Source organism: Mustelus asterias, chromosome 25, assembly GCF_964213995.1.
Source record: "Mustelus asterias chromosome 25, sMusAst1.hap1.1, whole genome shotgun sequence".
NCBI lineage: Eukaryota > Metazoa > Chordata > Chondrichthyes > Carcharhiniformes > Triakidae > Mustelus > Mustelus asterias.
Genome location: NC_135825.1, coordinates 40,290,029 through 40,313,120, shown reverse-complemented (window position 1 = coordinate 40,313,120; position 23,092 = coordinate 40,290,029). Strand labels below are relative to the sequence as shown.

The 23,092-nt window shown below is 47.5% G+C and overlaps 1 protein-coding gene across 6 annotated transcripts in view; it reads right to left on the bottom strand.

Moving 5' to 3' along the window:
- The window catches only part of LOC144511902 (voltage-dependent L-type calcium channel subunit alpha-1S-like), an 841,603-nt gene that overhangs the window by 548,598 nt on the left and 269,913 nt on the right, over positions 1-23,092 (bottom strand). For all 6 annotated transcript variants that reach the window (XR_013500922.1, XR_013500923.1, XM_078242345.1 and 3 more), the window contains exons 21-22: positions 19,580-19,687; positions 1,458-1,510 (exon numbers count right to left, since the gene is read on the bottom strand). Coding sequence is in view for 4 of the 6 variants with exons in the window: in XM_078242345.1 (XP_078098471.1) it covers positions 1,458-1,510; positions 19,580-19,687 (161 nt within the window). In the remaining 2 variants the exon portion in view is untranslated. The remainder of the gene's footprint in view (positions 1-1,457; positions 1,511-19,579; positions 19,688-23,092) is intronic.

Below are 23,092 nucleotides of genomic sequence, written 5' to 3'. Positions count from 1 at the left end.
ATAGATAGGTTCTTGATTAATAAGGGGATCAGGGCTTATGGGGAAAAGGCAGGAGAATCGGGATGAGAAAAATATCAGTCATGATTGAATGGCGGAGCAGACTCAATGGGCCGAGTGGCCTAAATTCTGCTCCTATGTCTTATGGTCTAACTTGCCAACCATTTTAGCACCCTTACACTGACTTCTAAAAAAAATATCATTGCTGGCAATGGGAGATTCTCTGAGGAAAGTGAAACAGGCCCCACAATCTTGTCCATTTTGACTCAGGCAAGCAGATCATAGTGACATGTGATGCATCACCTTATGGCATAGGGACTGTACTTTCCCATAAGATGGAAGATAGCGTGGAGCGGCCTGTTGCTTTTGCTCCAGGACCTTGTCTGATGCCGAGAGGAAGTATTCAGATTGGTGAAGGGAGTCTAGCAGTTACATTTGCTGTTAAGAAATTTAATCAGTATGTGTATGGCCACCATTTCACCATCATCTTGGATTGCCATTGTCAGGACAATGATAAACTAGTTCCAACAATTGCATTAGCCCGAGTACAAAGTTGGGCTTTCCCATGAACTGTTTACAGCTACATCTTTCAGCACAGGCCTGGGCACAGATCTCTAATGCTGATGCTCAAAGTTGGCTCTCACTTCCACAGATGGTATCTTCACCACCTGCTCCACAGGGGATAGTCCTCGCTTTGAATTTTCTGGACACTCTGACCAGTTTATCAGCCCACATCAAGGCATTTACCAAGAAGGACCTGGTCCTTTTGAAAGTTAGAATGTGGGCTTGAGAAATTTGGCGATTGAAGATTTAATAAAAGAGGTAAAGTGGGAGGGATGTGGTGATTGTCCTTTTCTCTGGCAGCACAGCAGAAGAGGGTCACCTGCCTTGAGGAATCAAGTGGAACTGAGAGTGTGTAATCACCCCAAGGGATGGAGTTCTCTCTTAGGCTGAAAACATCTGGAAGGCATGAGGTAGACATGCAGAGACTGGGGCAGAGAGTGGGCTGCTGCAAGGCAGCCAAGGGGGTTGTCAGCCTCTGTGCAGTTTTTCCTTGTTAATAAATACCCTTTGTGTTCCTGGCAATGTATATAGCGTGCATCATTACATTATCCTGTACAATTAATTTTTTTGGTACTTTGTCGAATTTAGAGGTCCAAATAGTTTTGAAAATCGGTGTATCTGACGATTTGACTTTGACTGAATTTTTCAAGGGAAATTTACCATGTTCTGAGGAAAGGACAAAACGTTTGTAATAATTTGATGAATTTACCAGGAGAAGCACAATGGAGTAATAAAGTACTGAAGGAGGCCAATCATTTATTTCTAAAATCTTGAGCCCAGCTTCTCCACTTAACCTGAAACCTTGGCTCTCAGGTACAAGACAGCCTCAGTGTCATCTCGAGTATCCAGTTTCCAACATTTGCTGAAACAGTGAAGCCAGCTCAGGCTGTACTCACTTGCAGTCTTCTTCTGTCATTTTGGAAGGATCAGTGCAGCTGTAAAGCTTCCCCTAAATTGAAGAAATGCAAAAATTAGCAACAAAAAGACCAACAGCAAGACAGGAATTTTACAGTGTCAGCTCTTAAAGATCGAGGATTGCTTTGAAATCAATTTCAGAGCCTTATTTAAAACTGGGAAGACCAGCAGTACTCCAAGCCACACATTATTCTGGCTTGGAACTATATCATGATGTGTAGATGCCGGCGTTGGACTTGGGTAAACACAGTAAGAAGTCTCACAACACCAGGTTAAAGTCCAACAGGTTTATTTGGTAGCAAAAGCCACTCGCTTTCGGAGCGCTGCTCCTTCGTCAGGTAAGTGGGAATTCTGATCACAAACAGAGCATATAAAGACACAAACTCATTTTACAAAATAATGGTTGGAATGCGAGTCTTTACAGGTAATCAAGTCTTAAAGGTAAAGACAATGCGAGTGGAGAGAGCGTTAAGCACAGGTTAAAGAGATGTGTATTGTCTCCAGACAGGACACTTGAATCCCAGGGGGACCAATATCCTGGCAGGAAGGTTGGCTAAGGCTACTGGAGAGACTTTAAACCAGAAAGGTTGGGGGGAGGGAATCGAGATGAGGTGACTGGGAGCGAGGAGGGTAGCCCACTAATAGAGAGGGATTGTAGACAGTGTAAGAGGGAGAATAGACGGGTGATGGAGAAGGGGAGAGCTCAGACCAATGGTTTGAGATGTGTCTATTTTAATGCCAAGAGTGTAGGAAATAAAGTGGATGAACTTAGAGTGTGGATCGATGCTTGGAAGTGTGATGTGGTGGCCATTACGGAGACTTGGGGACAGGGACAGGACTGGATACTTCAGGTGCCGGGTTTCAGATGTTTCAGAAAGGATAGAGAGGGAGGCAGAAAGGGGGGGGGGGGGGGGGGGGGGGGGAGTGGCTTTGCTGATCAGGGATAGTGTCACAGCTGTAGAGAAGGTGGAAGCCGTGGAGGGATTGTCTACGGAGTCTTTTGGGTGGAAGTTCGGAGCGGGAAGGGGTTGATAACTTTGCTGGGTGTTTTCTATAGGCCGCCCAATAGTAACAGGGATGTTGAGGAGCAGATAGGGAAACAGATCCTGGAGAGATGTAGTAATAACAGGGTTGTCGTGATGGGAGACTTTAATTTCCCAAACATCAATTGGAATATCCCTAGGGTAAGGGGTTTGGATGGCGAGGTGTTTGTGAGGTGTGTTCAGGAGGGTTTCCTGACACAGCATGTGGATAAACCTACAAAAGGAGAGGCTGTACTCAATCTGGTACTGACTAATGAGCCTGGACAGGTGTCGGATCTCTCAGTGGGGGAGCATCTTGGGGATAGTGATCATAACTCTATCTCCTTTACGCTAACATTGGGAAGAGATAGGATCAGGCAAGCTAGGAAAGTGTTTATCTGGAGTAAGGGGAAATATGAAGCCATCAGGCAGGAGATTCGGGGCGTAAATTGGAAGGAGGTATTCTCGGGGGAAAGTACCGAAGTAACGTGGCAGATTTTCAAGGATTGTTTGTCTGGAGTTCTACATGACAACGTTCCGATGAGACAGGGAGGTTTTGGTAGGTTATGGGAACCGTGGTGCACGAAAACTGCGCTGAACCTAGTCAAAAGGAAAAGGAAAGCGTACAATAGGTTCAGAGAGCTAGGCGATGATGGAGATCTAGATGAGTATACGGCTTGTAGGAAGGGACTTAAGAAGGAAATTAGGAGAGCCAGAAGGGGTCACGAGAAGGCCTTGGCAGGTAAGATTAAGGAGAACCCTAAGGCACTCTATAAATACGTGAAGAGTAAAAGGATGAGATGTGAAGGAATAGGACCTATAAAATGTGAAGGTGAGAAAGTCTGTGCGGAACCGGACGAAATAGCAGAGGTGCTTAATGAATACTTTACCTCGGTATTCACGGTGGAAAAAGACTTGGGTGGTTGTACTACAGGATTGCGGCGGACTGAGAAGATTGAGTTTGTCGACCTTAAGAAAGAGGATGTGTTGGAAATTTTGAATAGCATCAAGATAGATAAGTCGCCGGGACCGGATGGGATGTACCCCAGGTTACTGTGGGAGGCGAGGGAAGAGATTGCATAGCCTCTGGCGATGATCTTTGCGTCGTCAATGGAGACGAGAGAGGTTCCGGAGGATTAGAGGATTGCGGATGTGGTTCCTATATTCAAGAAAGGGAATAGGGATAGCCCAGGAAATTACTGACCGGTGAGTCTAACCTCAGTGGTTGGTAAGTTGATGGAGAAGATCCTGAGGGACAGGATTTATGAACATTTAGAGAAGTTTAGTATGCTCAAAAGTAGTCAGCACGGCTTTGTCAAAGGCAGATCATGCCTTACGAGCCTGGTGGAGTTCTTTGAAAATGTGACTAAACACGTTGACGAAGGAAAAGCGGTAGATGTGGTTTACATGGACTTTAGCAAGGCATTCGATAAGGTCCACCATGCAAGACTTCTCGAGAAAGTGAGAGAGCATGGGATCCAAGGGGCTGTTGCCTTGTGGATCCAGAACTGGCTTGCCTGCAGAAGGAGATTGGTTGTAGATGGGTCTTTTTCTGAATGGAGGTCGGTCACCAGTGGAGTGCCCCAGGGATCTGTTCTGGGACCCTTGCTGTTTGCCATTTTCATAAATGACCTGGATGAGGAAGTGGAGGGATGGGTTGGTAGGTTTGCCGACGACACGAAGGTTGGTGGTGTTGTGGATACTTTGGAGGGATGTCAGAAGCTGCAGCGTGACATAGATAGGATGCAAGACTGGGCGGAGAAGTGGCAGATGGACTTCAACCCGGATAAATGTCCGTTTTGGCAGGTCAAATGGGATGAAGGAGTATAATATCAAGGGTAAGACTCTGAGCAGTGTAGAGGATCATAAGGACCTTGGGGTCCGGGTCCATAGGACTCTAAAATCAGCCTCGCAAGTAGAGGAGGTGGTTAAGAAGGCGTATGGTGTGCTGGCCTTCATCATTCGAGGGATTGAGTTTAGGAGTCGGGAGATAATGATGCAGCTTTATAAGACCCTCGTCAGACCCCACTTGGAGTACTGTGCTCAGTTCTGGTCGCCTCATTACAGGAAGGATGTCGAAATTATTGAAAGGGTGCAGAGAATATTTACAAGGATGTTGCCTGGATTGGTTGACATGCCTTATGAGGATTGGTTGAGGGAGCTCGGTCTTTTCTCCTTGGAGAGACGAAGGATGAGAGGTGACCTGATAGAGGTGTACAAGATGTTGAGAGGTATAGATCGGGTGGATTCTCAGAGGCTTTTTCCCAGGGCTGAAATGGCTGCTACAAGAGGACACAGGTTTAAGGTGCTGGGGAGTAGGTACAGAGGAGATGTCAGGGGTAAGTTTTTCACTCAGAGGGTGGTGGGTGAGTGGAATCGGCTGCCGTCACTGATGGTGGAGGATAGGGTCTTTTAAGAGACTTCTGGATGAGTGCATGGGACTTAATAGGATTGAGGGTTATAGGTAAGCCTGTATATAGGCCTCGGTAGGTAGGGACATGACCGGCGCAACTTGTGGGCCGAAGGGCCTGTTTGTGCTGTAGTTTTTCTATGTTCTATGTTCTAGGACAGTTAGTGAGATTTTGCAAGCCCAGGCAAGTCGTGGGGTTATAGATAGTGTGACATGAACCCAAGATCTCGGTTGAGGCCGTCCTCATGTGTGCGGAACTTGGCTATCAGTCTCTGCTCAGCGACTCTGCGTTGTCGTGTGTCGTGAAGGCCGCCTTGGAGAACGCTTACTCAAAGATCAGAGGCTAAATGCCCGTGACCGCTGAAGTGTTCCCCAACAGGAAGAAAACACTCTTGCCTGGTGATTGTCGAGCGGTGTTCATTCATCCGTTGTCGTAGCGTCTGCATGGTCTCCCCAATGTACCATGCCTCGGGACATCCTTTCCTGCACCGTATCAGGTAGACAAAGTTGGCTGAGTTGCAAGAGTACCGTGTACCTGGTGGATGGTGTTCTCACGTGAGAGGATGGCATCCGTGTCGATGATCCGGCACATCTTGCAGAGGTTGCTGTGGCAGGGTTGTGTGGTGTCGTGATCACTGTTCTCCTGAAGCTAGGTAGTTTGCTGTGGACAATGGTCTGTTTGAGGTTGTGCAGTTGTTTGAAGGCAAGAAGTGGGGGTGTGCGGGTGGCGAGATGTTCGTCTTCAGCAATGAAATGTTGAAGGCTCCGGAAAAGATGTCGTAGCTTCTCCGCTCCGGAGAAGTACTGGACGATGAAGGGTACTCTGTCCACCGTGTCCCTTGTTTGACTTCTGAGGAGGTCGGTGCAGTTTTTCGCTGTGGCGCGTCGGAACTGTCAATCGATGAGTCGAGCGCCATATCCTGTTCTTATGAGCGCATCGTTTGGCGTCTGGAGGTGTCTGTTGCGATCCTCCTCATCCGAGCAGATCCTGTATATACGGAGGGCTTGTCCGTAGCGGATGGCTTCTTTAACGTGTTCAGGGTGGAAGCTGGAGAAGTGGAGCATCGTGAGGTTATCCGTGGGCGGTACAGTGAAGTGCTGAGGTGACCGTTCCTGATGGAGATGTATGTGTCCAAGAATGCAACCGATTCCGGAGAGTAGTCCATGGTGAGTCTGATGGTGGGATGGAACTTGTTGATGTCATCATATAGTTGTTTCAGTGATTGTTCACCATGAGTTCAAAGGAAGAAAATGTAATCGATGTATCTAGTGTATAGCATCGGTTGAAGGTCCTGTGCAGTGAAGAGGTCTTGTTTGAACCTGTGCATGAAGATGTTGGCATATTGAGGTGCGAATTTGGTCCCCATGGCTGTTCCAAGTGTCTGGATGAAGAACTGGTTGTTGAAGGTGAAGACATTTCTTACAGAAACTCAGCATCCATGGAGCACTTGAACCAGGAACACTCCTCGTCACAATGGACGTCCAGGCACTCCACACCAGCATCCCTCACGACGATGGCATTGCTGAAACTGCTTCAGTACTTAATGCCAACAACTGCCAATCTCCAGATGCAATTCGACAACTCATCCACTTCATTACCACAATGTCTTCACCTTCAACAACCAGTTCTTCATCCAGACACATGGAGTAACCATGGGGACCAAATTCGCACCTCAATATGCCAACATCTTCATGCACAAGTTCCAACAAGACCTCCTCATGCACAGGACCTTCAACCGACACTATTCACTAGATAGATCGATGACATTTTCTTCCTTTGAACTCACAGCGAAGAATCACTGAAACAACTACATTATGACATCAACAAGTTCCAGCCCACCATCAGATTCACCATGGACTACTCTCCAGAATCAGTTGCATTCTTGGACACACGCATCTCTACTAAGGACGGTCACCTCAGCACTTCACTGTACCGCAAGCCCACCGATAACCCTCACAATGCTCCAATTCTCCAGCTTCCACCCGAAACACATTAAAGAAGCCATCCCCGACAGACAAGCCCTCCGTATGTGCAGGATCTGCTTAGATGAGGAGAAACACAACAGACACCAACAGACGCTGAAAGATGCCCTCGTGAGAACAGGATATGGTACTCGACTCATCGATCAACAGTTCTGATGCGCCACAGCGAAAAAACACACTGACATCCTGAGAAGACAAACACAGGACACGGCCAACAGTGTATCCTTCGTCGTCCAGAGTTTCCCCAGAGCGGAGAAGTTATGACATCTTTTTCAGAGCCTTCAACATATCATCGATGAAGACGAACATCTCGCCAAGACCATCTCCACACCCCCACTACTTGCCTTAAAGCAACCACGCAACCTCAAGCAGACCATTGTCTGCAGCAAACTACCCTGCCTTCAGGAGACAGTGACCACGACACCACACAACCTCTGCAAGACCATGCCAGATCATCGACACGGATGCCATCATCTCAGGTGAGAACATCATCCACTAGGTGGAGCGGGCAGAGAGGGGAGTGATTTTTGGAGGGCAGAACTGGAAGATAAGATAAGCTGAATTTCTTTTTACTTACTTTTTTCGGAGATTTTTTTCCCCTGAGCAACAAGAAACAGGAAACCGGAAATAGGTCACAGGGAGACCTGGGACAGTTTTTTGCCCAATAAATTTGAACGGGGAGGTAACCCGAGACTCTACACATGTAGAGTCTCCCACCCTTACCCCTCCTCTAACCTAAAAAAAGACTCGGTGTGAGAGCAGGTGAGCTTTTTTTTTCTTTTTCTTTTCTCTTTCGTTCCTTAGTTCGGGAAGTTAGCAGGGATGTCAGTGCAGGCAGTGCAATGTTCCTCCTGTGGGATGTTTGAGGTGAGGGACACCATTAGTGTCCCAACTGAGTACACCTGTAGGAAGTGCACCCAATTCCAGCTCCTTGAAGACCGTGTTAGGGATCTGGAGCTGGAACTGGAAGAACTCAGGATCATTGGGGAGGCAGAGACAGTTATAGATAAAAGCTACAGGGAGGTTCATACTCCTAGGAACGAGGATACTTGGGTGACTGTTAGAAGGGATAAGAAGCAGTCAGAGCAGCGATCCCCTGTGGCCGTTCCTCTGTATAACAAGTATACCGTTTTGGATACTGTTGGGGAGGGCGACTTACCAGGGGTAAGCCATGGGGTACAGGTCTCTGGCACAGAGTCTGTCCCTGTTGCTCAGAAAGGAAAGGAGGGGGAGGAGTAGAGCATTAGTTATTGGGGACTCCATAGTTAGGGGGACAGATAGGAGATTCTGTGGGAGCGAGAGAGACTCGCGGCTGGTGTGTTGCCTCCCAGGTGCCAGAGTCTGTGATGTCTCGGATCGTGTTTTCAGGATCCTTAAGGGGTGGGGGACCAGCCCCAAGTTGTGGTCCACATAGGCACCCAAGACATAGGTAGGAAAAGAGATGGGGATGTAAGGCAGAAATTCAGGGAGTTAGGGTGGAAGCTTAGAGCTAGAACAAATAGAGTTGTTATCTCTGGTTTGTTACCCGTGCCACGTGCTAGCGAGGAGAGGAATAGGGAGAGAGAACAGTTGAACACGTGGCTACAGGAATGGTGCAGGAGGGAAGGATTCAGATACCTGGATAATTGGGGCTCATTCTGGGGTAGGTGGGACCTCTACAAACGGGATGATCTTCACCTGGACCAGAGGGGTACCAATATTCTGGGGGGGGAAATTTGCAAATGCTCTTCGGGAGGGTTTAAACTAATTCAGCAGGGGAATGGGAACCTGAATTGTTGCTCCAGTGTACAGGAGGATGTGAGTGGTGAGGTCATGAATAAGGTTTCAAGGTCACAGGAGTGTACCGGCAGGCAGGAAGGTGGTTTGAAGTGTGTCTACTTCAACGCCAGGAGCATCCGGAATAAGGTGGGTGAACTTGCAGCATGGGTTATTACCTGCGACTTCGATGTTGTGGCCATTTCGGAGACATGGATAGAGCAGGGACAGGAATGGTTGTTGCAGGTTCCGGGGTTTAGATGTTTCAGTAAAATCAGGGAAGGTGGTAAAAGAGGGGGAGGTGTGGCATTGTTAGTCAAGGACAGTATTACGGTGGCAGAAGGGATGTTTGATGAGGACTCGTCGACTGAGGTAGTATGGACTGAGGTTAGAAACAGGAAAGGAGAGGTCACCCTGTTGGGAGTTTTCTTTAGGTCTCCGAAAAGTTCCAGAGATGTAGAGGAAAGGATTGCAAAGATGATTCTGGATAGGAGCGAAAGTCACAGGGTAGTTGTTATGGGGGACTTGAACTTTACAAATATTGACTGGAAACGCGATAGTTTGAATACTTTAGATGGGTCAGTTTTTGTCCAATGTGTGCAGGAGGGTTCCCTGACACAGTATGTAGATAGGCCAACAAGAGGCAAGGCCACATTGGATTTGGTACTGGGTAATGAACCAGGTCAGGTGTTAGATTTGGAGGTAGGTGAGCACTTTGGTGATAGTGACCACAATTCGGTTAAGTTTACTTTGGCGATGGAAAGGGATAGGTATATACTGCAGGGCAAGTGTTATAGCTGGGGGAAAGGAAATTATGATGTGATTAGGCGAGATTTAGGATGCATAGGATGGGGAAGAAATCTGCAGAGGATGGACACAATTAAAATGTGGAGCTTGTTCAAGGAACAGCTACTGCGTGTCCTTGATAAGTATGTACCTGTCAGGCAGGGAGGAAGTGGTCGAGCGAGGGAACCGTGGTTTACTAAAGAAGTTGAATCTCTTGTGAAGAGGAAGAAGGAGACTTATGTAAAGATGAGACATGAAGGCTCAGTTAGGGCGCTTGAGAGTTACAAGTTAGCCAGGAAGGACCTGAAGAGAGAGCTCAGAAGAGCCAGGTGGGGACATCAGAAGTCTTTGGCAGGTAGAATCAAGGAAAACCCGAAAGCTTTCTATAGGTATGTCAGGAATCAAAGAATGACTAGGGTAAGATTAGAGCCAGTCAAGGACAGTAGTGGGAAGTTGTGCGTGGAGTCCGAAGAGATAGGAGAGGCGCTAAATGAATATTTTTCGTCAGCATTCACACAGAAAAAAGACAATGTTGTCGAAGAGAATACTGAGATACAGGCTATTGGACGAAACGGGATTGAGGTTCATAAGGAGGCGGTGTTAGCAATTCTGGAAAGAATGAAAATAGATAAGTCCCCTGGGCCAGATGGGATTTATCCTAGGATTCTCTGGGAAGCTAGGGAGGAGATTGCAGAGCCTTTAGCTTTGATCTTTATGTCGTCATTGTCTCCAGGAATAATGCCAGAAGACTGGAGGATAGCAAATGTTGTCCCCTTGTTCAAGAAGGGGAGTAGAGACAACCCTGGTAATTATAGACCAGTAAGCCTTACTTTTGTTGTGGGCAAAGTTTTGGAAAGGATTATAAGAGATAGGATTTATAATCATCTAGAAAGGAACAATTTGATTAGGGATAGTCAATACGGTTTTGTGAAAGGTAGGTCGTGCCTCACAAACCTTATTGAGTTCTTTGAGAAGGTGACCAAAGAGGTGGATGAGGGTAAAGCAGTTGATGTGGTGTATATGGATTTCAGTAAAGCGTTTGATAAGGTTCCCCATGGTAGGCTATTGCAGAAAATACGGAGGCATGGGAGTGAGGGTGATTTTGCGGTTTGGATCAGAAATTGGCTAGCTGTAAGAAGACAGAGGGTGGTGGTTGATGGGAAATGTTCATCCTGGAGTTCAGTTACTAGTGGTGTACCGCAATATCTGTTTTGGGGCCACTGCTGTTTGTCATTTTTATAAATGACCTGGATGAGGGCGTAGAAGGCTGGGTTAGTAAATTTGCGGATGACACTAAAGTCAGTGTAGTTGTGGACAGTGTGGAAGGATGTTGCAGGTTACAGAGGGACATAGATAAGCTGCAGAGCTCGGCTGAGAGGTGCCAAATGGAGTTTAATGCGGAAAAGTGTGAGGTGATTCACTTTGGAAGGAGTAACAAGAATACAGAGTACTGGGCTAATGGTAAGATACTTGGTCGTGTGGATGAGCAGAGAGATCTCGGTGTCCATGTGCATAGATCCCTGAAAGTTGGCACCAGGTTGATAGGGTTGTTAAAAAGGCGTACAGTGTGTTAGCTTTTATTGGTAGAGGGATTGAGTTTCGGAGCCATGATGTCATGTTGCAGCTGTACAAAGCTCTGGTGCGGCCGCACTTGGAGTATTGCGTACAGTTCTGGTCGCCGCATTATAGGAAGGATGTGGAAGCATTGGAAAGGGTGCAGAGGAGATTTACCAGGATGTTGCCTGGTGGAAGATCGTATGAGGAAAGGCTGAGTGACTTGAGGCTGTTTTCGTTAGGGAGAAAAAAGTTAAGAGGTGACTTAATAGAGGCATACAAGATGATCAGAGGATTAGACAGGGTGGACAGTGAGAGCCTTTTTCCTTGGATGGTGATGGCTAGCATGAGGGGATATAGCTTTAAATTGAGGGGTGATAGACATAGGACAGATGTCAGAGGTAGGTTCTTTACTCAGAGAGTAGTAATGCCCTGCCTGCAACAGTAGTGGACTCGTCAACATTAAGGGCATTTAAAGGGTCATTGGATAAACATATGGATGATATTGGAATAGTGTAGGTTTGATGGGCTTTAGATTGGTTTCACAGGTCGGCGCAACATCGAGGGCCTGTACTGCGCTGTAATGTTCTATGTTCTAGGTCCACGGTACATACTTATGCAACTCGGCCAACGTTGTCTCCCTGATACGCTGTAGGAAAGGATGTCCCGAGGCATGCAGACGCGACGACAACGGATGAATGGACACCGCTCGACAATCACCAGGCAGGGATGTTCCCTTCCTGTCAGGGAACACTTCAGCAGTCAAGGGTATTCAGCCTCCGATCTTCGGGTAAGCGTTCTCCAAGGCTGGTGTATGAGGGAGGATTTTAGATTCTTGGATCACGGGGACCGTTTCTGGGGAAGATGGGACATATACAAATGGGACAGTCTCCACCTGAACCAGCATCTTTGCGGGTAGGTTTGCTCGTGCTGTTAGAGGGAGTTTAAACTAGTCTGACGGGGGAGGGGACACAGAATATGGGTAAAATAGAGACGGATGATGTTATAGTAAAGGAAGCAAGTCAGAGTGAGTTCAGCTATGTTGAGTGTATAGAGAGTAAGGCAAGGCTGATGGTTGTTACTTTAATGCTCGGAGTGTAATAGGCAACACTGATGAGTTGAAGGTGTGGATTGACACATGGAAGTGTGATATTGTTGCCATCACAGAAACACAAGACACATGACAATGCAAAATCGCCGAACAGAAACAGATAGCCACGTTCCACACACGAGGACATCCTCAAACAGGATCTTGGGTTCATGTCACACTATCTGTAACCCCCACGATTTGCCCGGGCTTGCAAAATCTTAGTAACTGTCCTGGCTTGAGACAATTCACACCTCTTTAACCTGTGCTTAACCTTCTCTCCACTCGCATTGTCTGTACCTGTAAAGACTTAAGTATCTGTTAAGACTCGCATTCCAACTGTTATCTTGCAACTGAGTCTGTGTCTATATATGCCCCGTTTGTGAACCCATCTCGCTGAATGAAGGGGCAGTGCTCCGTAAGCTCATGCTACCATTTTTAGGGCTGCAGGATAGGCATGTGCCTGTAAAAAAGGATAGGACGGGTAGGATTCGAGAACCGTGGATAACCAGGGAAATTGAGGGATTGGTCAAAAAGAAAAGAGAGGCGTATGTTCAGTCCAGGCAGCTAAAAACGGATGGAGCTCTGGAGGAATACAAAGAAAGTAGGAAAGAACTCAAACGAGAAATTAGAAGGGCAAAAAGGGGTCACGAAATGTCCTTGGCAGACAGGATTAAGGAGAATCTCAAGGCATTTTATTCATACATTAGGAACAAAAGGGTTGTTAGGGAAAAAATCGGACCTCTCAGGGACAAAAGTGGGGAATTATGCTGAGAGCCCAAAGAAGTAGGAGAGATCCTAAATGAATACTTTGGTTCGGTATTCACAAACGAGAGGGATGTGTTGACTGGGAGTGTCTTGGAGGGGAGTGTTGACCCGTTAGAGAAAATCTCCATTACAAGGGAGGAAGTGTTAGGTTTTTTAGGGAATGTAAAGACTGACAAATCCCCAGGGCCTGATGGAATCTATCCAAGGCTGCTCAGGGAGACGAGAGATGAAATAGCTGGGCCTCTGACGCAAATCTTTGTCTCGTCACTGGACACAGGTGAGGTCCCAGAGGATTGGAGGATAGCTAATGTGGTCCTGTTATTTAAGAAGGGTAGGAAGGATAACCCGGGAAATTATAGGCCGGTGAGCTTGACGTCCGTGGTCGGGAAGTTGTTGGAGAGGATTCTTAGAGATAGGATGTATGCGCATTTCGAAAGGAATAAACTCATTAACGATGGTCAGCATGGTTTTGTGAGAGGGAGGTCCTGCCTCACTAACCTGGTGGAGTTTTTTGAAGAAGTGACGAGAATGGTTGACGAGGGAAGGGCCGTGGATGTCGTCTATATGGACTTTAGTAAAGCGTTTGACAAAGTCCCTCATGGTAGGTTGGTGCAAAAGGTTGGATCTCATGGGATAAAGGGGGAGGTGGCTAGATGGGTGGAGAACTGGCTTGGTCACAGAAGACAGAGGGTGGTAGTGGAAGGGTCTTTTTCCGGCTGGATGCCTGTGACTAGTGGTGTTCCGCAGGACTCTATATTGGGACCTCTGCTGTTTGTGATTTATATGAACGATCTGGAAGAAGGTATAACTGAGGTGATCAGTAAGTTTGCGGACGACACAAAAATGGCTGGACTTGCAGATAGTGAGGAACATTGTCAGAGGCTACAGAAGGATATAGATAGGCTGGAAATTTGGGCAAAGAAATGGCAGATGGAGTTCAATCCAGATAAATGCGAAGTGATGCATTTTGGTAGAACTAACGTAGGGGGGAGCTGTACGATAAATGGCAGAACCATAAAGGGTGTAGATATGCAGAGGGACTTGGGTGTGCAAGTCCACAGATCCTTGAAAATGACGTCACAGGTGGAGAAGGTAGTGAATATGGCATATGGCATGCTTGCCTTTATAAGACGGGGCATAGAGTATAAAAGTTGGGGTCTGATGTTGCAGTTGTATAGAACGTTGGTTCGGCCGCATTTGGAATACTGCGCCCAGTTCTGGTCGCCACACTACTAGAAGGACGTGGAGGCTTCAGAGAGAGTGCAGAGGAGGTTTACCAGGATGTTGCCTGGTACGGAGGGGCTTAGTTATGAGGAGAGATTGGGTAAACTGGGGTTGTTCTCACTGGAAAGACGGAGAATGAGGGGTGACCTAATAGAGGTGTATAAAATTATGAACGGCATAGATAGGGTGAACGGTGGAAGCTTTTTCCCAGGTCGGTGGTTACGTTCACGAGGGGTCATAGGTTCAAGGTGAGGCAGGGGAAATTTAACACGGATATCAGAAGTACGTATTTTACACAGAGGGTGGTGGGGGCCTGGAATGCGCTGCTGGGCAAGGTGGTGGAGGCGGACACACTGGGATCGTTTAAGACTTATCGAGATAGCCACATGAACGGAGTGTGAATGGAGGGATACAAAAGAATGGTCTAGTTTGGACCAGGGAGCGGCGCGGGCTTGGAGGGCCGAAGGGCCTGTTCCTGTGCTGTATTGTTCTTTGTACCAAATAAACCTGTTGGACTTTAACCTGGTGTTGTGAGACTTCTTACTGTCCCCACCCCAGTCCAAGGTCAGCATTTCCACATCATTCTTTCACTGTCACTGCAACAAAATCCCAAAACTCTGTTTCTGATAGCATCTACAGTTTACACGTATAGCAGTGCTTCAAGACCACTACCACCTTCTTAAAGGCAATTAGAGATGGCCGGGCCAGCAATGTCCATATGAAAGTATTAAAAAAGACAACGGAACATAAGCAATGAAACAGTGTTCCAGTCGGACATACAAAATTCACGTCCTTAGCTGCCCTCCCAGTCATAAATGCTTAACTCAATTTTTCAATAATTCCTCAACCACCAATTCCAAAAGAGTTCTTGAGCAAGATGTTCCAGTATAGTCAGAGTCATACAGCACAGAAAAGGCCCTTCGCGTCTGCACCAACAATAACTACCACTCAAGGCACACTAAGAGGAAGTGTTAGGTTTTTTAGGGAACATTAAAACTGACAAAGCCCCAGGGCCTGATGGCATCTATCCTCGACTGCTCAGGGAGACGAGAGATGAAATTGCTGGGCCTCTGACGGAAATCTTTGTCGCTTCTTTGGACACAGGTGAGGTCCCTGAGGATTGGAGGATAGCGAATGTGGTCCCGTTGTTTAAGAAGGGTAGCAGGCATAACCCAGGAAATTATAGGCCGGTGAGCTTGACGTCCGTGGTCGGGAAGTTGTTGGAGAGGATTCTTAGAGACAGGATGTATGTGCATTTAGAAATGAACAATCTCATTAGTGACAGACAGCATGGTTTTGTAAGAGGGAGGTCGTGCCTTACAAATTTGGTGGAGTTTTTTGAGGAAGTGACAAAAATGGTTGATGAAGGAAGGGCCGTGAATGTCGTCTATATGGATTTGAGTAAGGCATTTGACAAAGTCCCACATGGCAGGTTGGTTAAGAAGGTTAAGGCTCATGGGATACAAGGAGAAGTGGCTAGATGGGTGGAGATCTGGCTTGGCCATAGGAGACAGAGGGTAGTGGTTGAAGGGTCTTTTTCCGGCTGGAGGTCTGTGACCAGTGGTGTTCCGCAGGGCTCTGAACTGGGGCCTCTGCTATTTGTGATATATATAAATGATTTGGAAGAAGGTGTAACTGGTGTAATCAGCAGGTTTACGGATGACACGAAGATGGCTGGACTTGCGGATAGCGAAGAGCATTGTCGGGCAATACAGCAGGATATAGATAGGCGGGAAAATTGGGCGGAGAGGTGGCATAGAACCATAGAACCATAGAAAATTACAGCTCAGAAACAGGCCTTTTGGCCCTTCTTGTCTGTGCCGAACCATTTTATGCCTAGTCCCACTGACCTGCACTTGGACCATATCCCTCCACACCCCTCTCATCCATGAACCCGTCCAAGTTTTTCTTAAATGTTAAAAGTGACCCCGCGTTTACCACTTTATCCGGCAGCTCATTCCACACTCCCACCACTCTCTGCGTGAAGAAGCCCGCCCTGATATTCCCTTTAAACTTTTCTCCTTTCACCCTTAACCCATGCCCTCTGGTTTTTTTCTCCCCTTGCCTCAGCGGAAAAAGCCTGCTTGCAATCACTCTATCTATACCCATCAAAATCTTATACACCTCTATCAAATCTCCCCTCAATCTTCTACGCTCCAGGGAATAAAGTCCCAACCTATTCAATCTCTCTCTGTAACTCAGCTTCTCAAGTCCCGGCAACATCCTTGTGAACCTTCTCTGCACTCTTTCAATCTTATTTACATCCTTCCTGTAACTAGGTGACCAAAACTGTACACAATACTCCAAATTCGGCCTCACCAATGCCTTATATAACCTTACCATAACACTCCAACTTTTATACTCGATACTCCGATTTATAAAGGCCAATGTACCAAAGGCACTCTTTACGACCCTATCCACCTGTGACGTCACTTTTAGGGAATTCTGTACCTGTATTCCCAGATCCCTCTGTTCAACTGCACTCTTCAGAGTCCTACCATTTACCCTGTACGTTCTTCTTTGGTTTGTCCTTCCAAAGTGCAATATCTCACACTTGTCTGCGTTAAATTCCATTTGCCATTTTTCAGCCCATTTTTCTAGTTGGTCCAAATCCCTCTGCAAGCTTTGAAAACCTTCCTCACTGTCCACTACACCTCCAATCTTTGTATCATCAGCAAACTTGCTGATCCAATTTACCACATTATCATCCAGATCATTGATATAGATGACAAACAACAATGGACCCAACACCGATCCCTGCGGCACACCACTAGTCACAGGCCTCCACTCAGAGAAGCAATCCTCCACAACCACTCTCTGGCTTCTTCCATTGAGCCAGTGTTTAATCCAGTTTACTACCTCCCCATGTATACCTAGCGACTGAACCTTCCTAACTAACCTCCCATGAGGGACCTTGTCAAAGGCCTTGCTGAAATCCAGGTAGACAACATCCACCGCCTTCCCTTCATCCACTTTCCTGGTAACCTCCTCGAAAAACTCTAATAGATTGGTCAAACATGACCTACCATGCACAAAGCCATGTTGACTCTCCCTAATAAGTCCCTGTCTATCCAAATATTTGTAGATCCTATCCCTTATCACACCTTCCAATAACTTGCCCACCACCGAAGGCAGATGGAGTTTAATCCGGATAAATGCGAAGTGATGCATTTTGGAAGAATTTATACAATAAATGGCAGAGTCATCAGGAGTATAGAAACACAGAGGGACCTAGGTGTGCAAGTCCACAAATCCTTGAAGGTGGCAACACAGGTGGAGAAGGTGGTGAAGAAGGCATATGGTATGCTTGCCTTTATAGGACGGGTTATAGAGGATAAAAGCTGGAGTCTGATGATGCAGCTGTATAGAACGCTGGTTAGGCCACATTTGGAGTACTGCGTCTAGTTCTGGTCACCCCACTACCAGAAGGACGTGGAGGCGTTAGAGAGAGTGCAGAGAAGGTTTACCAGGATGTTGCCTGGTATGGAGGGTCTTAGCTATGAGGAGAGATTGGGTAAACTGGGGTTGTTCTCCCTGGAAAGATGGAGAATGAGGGGAGATCTAATAGAGGTGTACAAGATTATGAAGGGGATCGATAGGGTGAACAGTGGGAAGCTTTTTCCCAGGTCGGAGGTGACGATCACGAAGGGTCACGGGCTCAAGGTGAGAGGGGCGAAGTATAACTCAGATATCAGAGGGATGTTTTTTACACAGAGGGTGGTGGGGGCCTGGAATGCGCTGCCAAGTAGGGTGGTGGAGGCAGGCACGCTGACATAGTTTAAGACTTACCTGGATAGTCACATGAGCAGCCTGGGAATGGAGGGATACAAACGATTGGTCTAGTTGGACCAAGGAGCGGCACAGGCTTGGAGGGCCGAAGGGCCTGTTTCCTGTGCTGTACTGTTCTCTGTTCTAATCCCATTTTCCTGCACTTGTCCCATATCCTTGAATGTCATGGGCGGCACGGTAGCACAGTGGTTAGCACTGCTGCTTTACAGCTCCAGGGACCTGGGTTCGATTCCCGGCTTGGGTCACTGTCTGTGTGGAGTTTGCAAATTCTCCTCGTGTCTGCATGGGTTTCCTCCGGGTGCTCCGGTTTCCTCCCACAGTCCAAAGATGTGCGGGTTAGGTTGACTGGCCATGCTAAAATTGCCCCTTAATGTCCTGAGATGTGTGGGTTAGCGGGTAGATATGGGGGTAGGACTTGGGTGGGATTGTGGTCGGTGCAGACTCGATGGGCCAAATGGCCTCTTTCTGCACTGTAGGGTTTCTATGATTCTATGATTGATTCTATGATGTTCCAAGTGCTCATACAAATATTTTTTAAAAGTTGTGAAGTTTCCAGCCTCCACTATGGGCAAAGAGCTGGTGTAGGAGAGAGGATTTTAGATTCTTGGATCACGGGGACCGTTTCTGGGGAAGATGGGACATATACAAATGGGACAGTCTCCACCTGAACCAGCATCTTTGCGGGTAGGTTTGCTAGTGCTGTTAGGGGAAGTTTAAACTAGTCTGACGGGGAAGGGGACACAGAATATGGGTAAAATAGAGACAGATCAAGTTACAGTAAAGGAAGCAAGTCAGAGTGAGTTCAGCTATGTTGAGTGTATAGAGAGTAAGGCAAGGCTGATGGTTGTTACTTTAATGCTCGGAGTGTAATAGGCAACACTGATGAGTTGAAGGTGTGGATTGACACATGGAAGTGTGATACTGTTGCCATCACAGAAACACAGTTGAGGGAAGGGCAGGACTGACAACTCAACATTCCAGGGTATAGGATCTTTAGGCAAGACAGAGAAGGGTGCAAAAAAGGAGGTGCTGTTTCACAATTAATTAAGGAGTCAATTAGAGATGATATCTTGGAAGGGTCTTCAAACAAGGGGGGGGGGGGGGGAGGAGTCTAGAACTGGGAGTCATAGTTTGAGAATAACAACTGAGATGAGGAGAAAGTTCTTCACCCAGAGGGTGGCGAATGTGTGGAATTCACTACCACAGCAAGTAGTTGAGGCTAAAACGTTGGCTGATTTCAAGAAGAAATTAGATATAGCTCTTGGGGCTAAAGTGTTCAAGAGATATGGGGAGAAGAGGGGATCAGGATATTGAATTTGATGATCAGCCATGATGATAATGAATGGAGCAGCAGGCTCAAAGGGATGAATGGTCTCCTCCTGTTTCTAGTTTCTCTGAAGGATTTTTTTTAAACCTCAAAAGCCTAAAGCTTAGAGTGGATTTGATTGGTTGTACGAAGCTACAAGACTATTGGACAATAGAGGGGAAGCCCCTTAAAGAGCTTCCAGGTCTTTAACCCGGCAGCGGAAATATTTTTTCTTTCTTTCCAGCTCCCACCTGATTTTCCTTTCTCACTGCCCTGGGTTGAACTGGGACAGAACCAAAAAGATTTGCCTTTTATTCTAAGCTCCCTGATTGCTGTTGATCAGAAAAAGGGAGGTTGCTTTTTGGAGCTCAATTATCATCAATGACCCGTCTTAATAAGAACTGAAGCCCCCCTCTTACCTTGAAAAGTTGCACCCCAAGGCAGGAAAACATGAACTGGAGGAGGGTGGTGACAATGACGATATTTCCAATTGTCTTGATGGCCACAAACACACATTGAACGACATGCTGCAAGAGAGACAGAGAGGCAGAGGGTTACTCACACTGCGATTGTGGGTAAGACGTGCTTTGGAACCAGAGCTGGCAGCTCACTCACTTTAAACAAGGTGGTTGCAGACAGACCTACACCGCTCACAGATTCACAGCTTGGCACAGAGGGACCGGACGTGGAGCTTGGCACCAAGTGACCGGATATCACAGCTGGGCACAGAGTGACTGGGGTTGGGAGCTGGGCACAGGGAGACTGGGGTTGGGAACCGGGCAAAGGGGGGACTGGGGTTGGGAACCGGGCAAAGGGGGGACTGGGGTTGGGAGCTGGGCACAGGGGGACTGGAGGCCGAAGTTGGGCACAGGAGGACTGGGGTTGGGAACCGGGCACAGGAGGGACTGGGGTTGGAATCTGGGCACAGGGGGACTGGGGTTGGAATCTGGGCACAGGGGGACTGGGGTTGGAATCTGGGCACAGGGGGACTGGAGGCCGAAGTTGGGCACAGGAGGACTGGGGTTGGGAGCTGGGAACAGTGAGACTGGGGTTGGGAGCTGGGCACAGGGGGACTGGGGTTGGGAACCGGGCACAGGAGGGACTGGGGTTGGAATCTGGGCACAGGGGGACTGGGGTTGGAATCTGGGCACAGGGGGACTGGGGTTGGGAGCTGGGCACAGGGGGACTAGGGTTGGAATCTGGGCACAGGGGGACTAGGGTTGGAATCTGGGCACAGGGAGACTGGGGTTGGGAGCTGGGCACAGGGGGACTGGTGTTGGAATCTGGGCACAGGGGGGACTGGGGTTGGGAGCTGGGCACAGGAGGACTGGTGTTGGGATCTGGGCACAGGGGGATTAGGTTGGGCGTTGGGCACAAAGGGACTGGGGGCCAGAGCTGGGCACAGGGGGACTGGGGTTGTGACCTGGGAGCAGGGGGACTGGGGTTCGGGGCTGAGGACAGGGGGACTGGGGTTGGGAGCTGGGCACAGGGGACTGGGGTTGGGAGCTGGGCACAGGGGACTGGGGTTGGGAGCTGGGCACAGAGTGACAGGGAGCCGGAGCTGGGCACGGGGAACTGGCGTTGGGAGCTGGGCACAGGGGGATGGAGGTTGGGAGCTGGGCATAGGGGAACTGGGGGCCAGAGCTGGGCACAGGGGGAACTGGGATTTGGAGCGAGGCACAGGGGGACTGGGGGCTAGAGCTGGGCACAGGGGGAACTGGGTTGGGAGCTGGGCACAGGGGGAACTGGGATTCGGAGCTGGGCACAGGGGGACTGGGAGCCGGAGCTGGGCACAGGGGGACTGGGAATAATGTGAGTTGTTTCTCTATCGAGTATTTTAGTTTAATTTAATTCTTAATAATGCAATTAACTGACAAATTAATCCAATAAAATGTTATTCAAACATGAAATATGCACAAGGTAACGGTGGATTTTCAAGTAGTACATTAAAAGAGAACAATAAGGAAACTCAACAACACAAAACAGACTCTACAGCTTCATATGGGGGATCAGGTCACTGAAGATTCGGGCTATCTTCCTGTTTTTAGATTAAAACAATTCCTTCAAATTCTGCCTCAGGAACGTTCAGTCTGTGACAAGCTGGCAAAGATGTTATTCAACACCTTACTTTCATCCCTGAAACTATCAATACCTCATCTCAGAGCATGGCTGTGTCATTTCATCATTGATTAATTTAATTATTGCTTTACTTTAATTGGAGTTTGACTACCTCCCTACATTATCTTTCAACGGCACAATGTTTCTTTCACCGTATCAATTCCTATCTGATATTGCACAATTGTCCGTTGTCAAAGCTACAACTATACTGAGCTCAACACAAAATATTGGTTTGATGCCCACCCAAGGTATAAATCTTACAGCAGCATTTTAGTCCTTTTAACCATTTAAGTTTTTAAATCCAGTCCTAAGCACGAACATGATCCATTACTAATTCTTCAATTACACCTGAATTGAGGTAGATGACTTGATCAATTATCTGCTTCTGGTTGGTTATTAATTCTGTAGTCATTCTTGATTAATACATGTGAGTGATTATCTCAGTGTTAGTGCAAAATGATGTTTTGACTTTGTGAGCTTGATCGAATGAATGCGTCATGAAATTAATTTCAAAATGGTACATTGTACTAAAATCTATTACCCACGTCTGCTTATAGTGGGACCTGGCAGAAGGCGATTGGGGGATGGGAGATGAGTGCAGAGGGACGGGGGTAGGGGGTGGGAACTGAGTACAGAGGGACTCGGAGGGAAATGTGTACAGAGGGATGTGGGGGGAGTTGGGTACAGAAGGACGGAGGAGTTGTGTACAGAAGGACTGGGGGGGGAGTTGGGCACAGAGCGATGGGGGGAGTTGGGTACAGAGGGACGGGGGGGTGGAAGCTAGGAAAAAAGAAACTGGGAAGGTTGATAGGGGTGTGGGGGGTGGTAGCCGGGCAGAGGGACTGGAGGTTGGGGTGAGCACAGTAGGTCCGGGGTGGGGGGTGGTAGGAAGAGTTGGGTACAGATAGATTGCGGGGGAGGAGGTTAAGGGGGGTGTGGTAGAGGTGGCGATTGGGCACAGGGATGCTGACCTGTTGGGATTGAACTGTGAAATACACAGCCTGCTCTGACATTGAGAGCTTTGTATTTATAGAGCGCCTTCATCATCATCAACAATCCAAAGACGTTTCATTACAAAACAAACAATGACACTGAGCCACAAGAGGCAATATTAGGGAAGACGACTAAAAGCTTTTTCAAAGAGGAAGATTTTAAGCAGCATCTTAAAGCAGGAGAGAAAGGTGGAAAGATTTATGGACGGAATTCTAGAGCTTAGGAATTTGCAGTTGAGTCCACAGGCACCAATGTTAGAGTCCAAAGATGTGCGAGTTAGGTTGATTGGCCATGCTAAATTGTCCCTTAGTGTCAGGGGGATTAGCAGGGTAAATACAGAGGTTTACAGGGATAAGGCCTGGGTGGAATTGTTGTCGGTGCAGACTCGATGGGCCGAATGGCCTCCTTCTGCACTGTAGGGATTCTATGCTTCTCTGCTACTTAAACTTGGGGATATGCAAGAGACCAGAACTGGAGGACATTATCTCGCAGGGTTGTGGGGCTGAGGAGGTTACAGGAATAGAGAGGGGCGAGGCATGGAGGGATGTGAAAGCAAGGTGGTGTCCCACAGGGATCTGTCTTGGGGCTTCAGTTCTTTCCATTATTAATTATCGACTTCGATAATGGCATAAAAAGTCAAATATCCAAATTTGCGGACAACACAAAATTGGACAGCATTTCAGATAGTGTTGAGGACAACAGGATGTTGATAAATTGGGTGAATGGGCCAAGCTGTGGCAAATGGATTTTAATATAAACAAGTGTGAGGTCATCCATATCAGATCAAAAAAGCCAAGATCAGGGACATTTTTAGAAGGCAC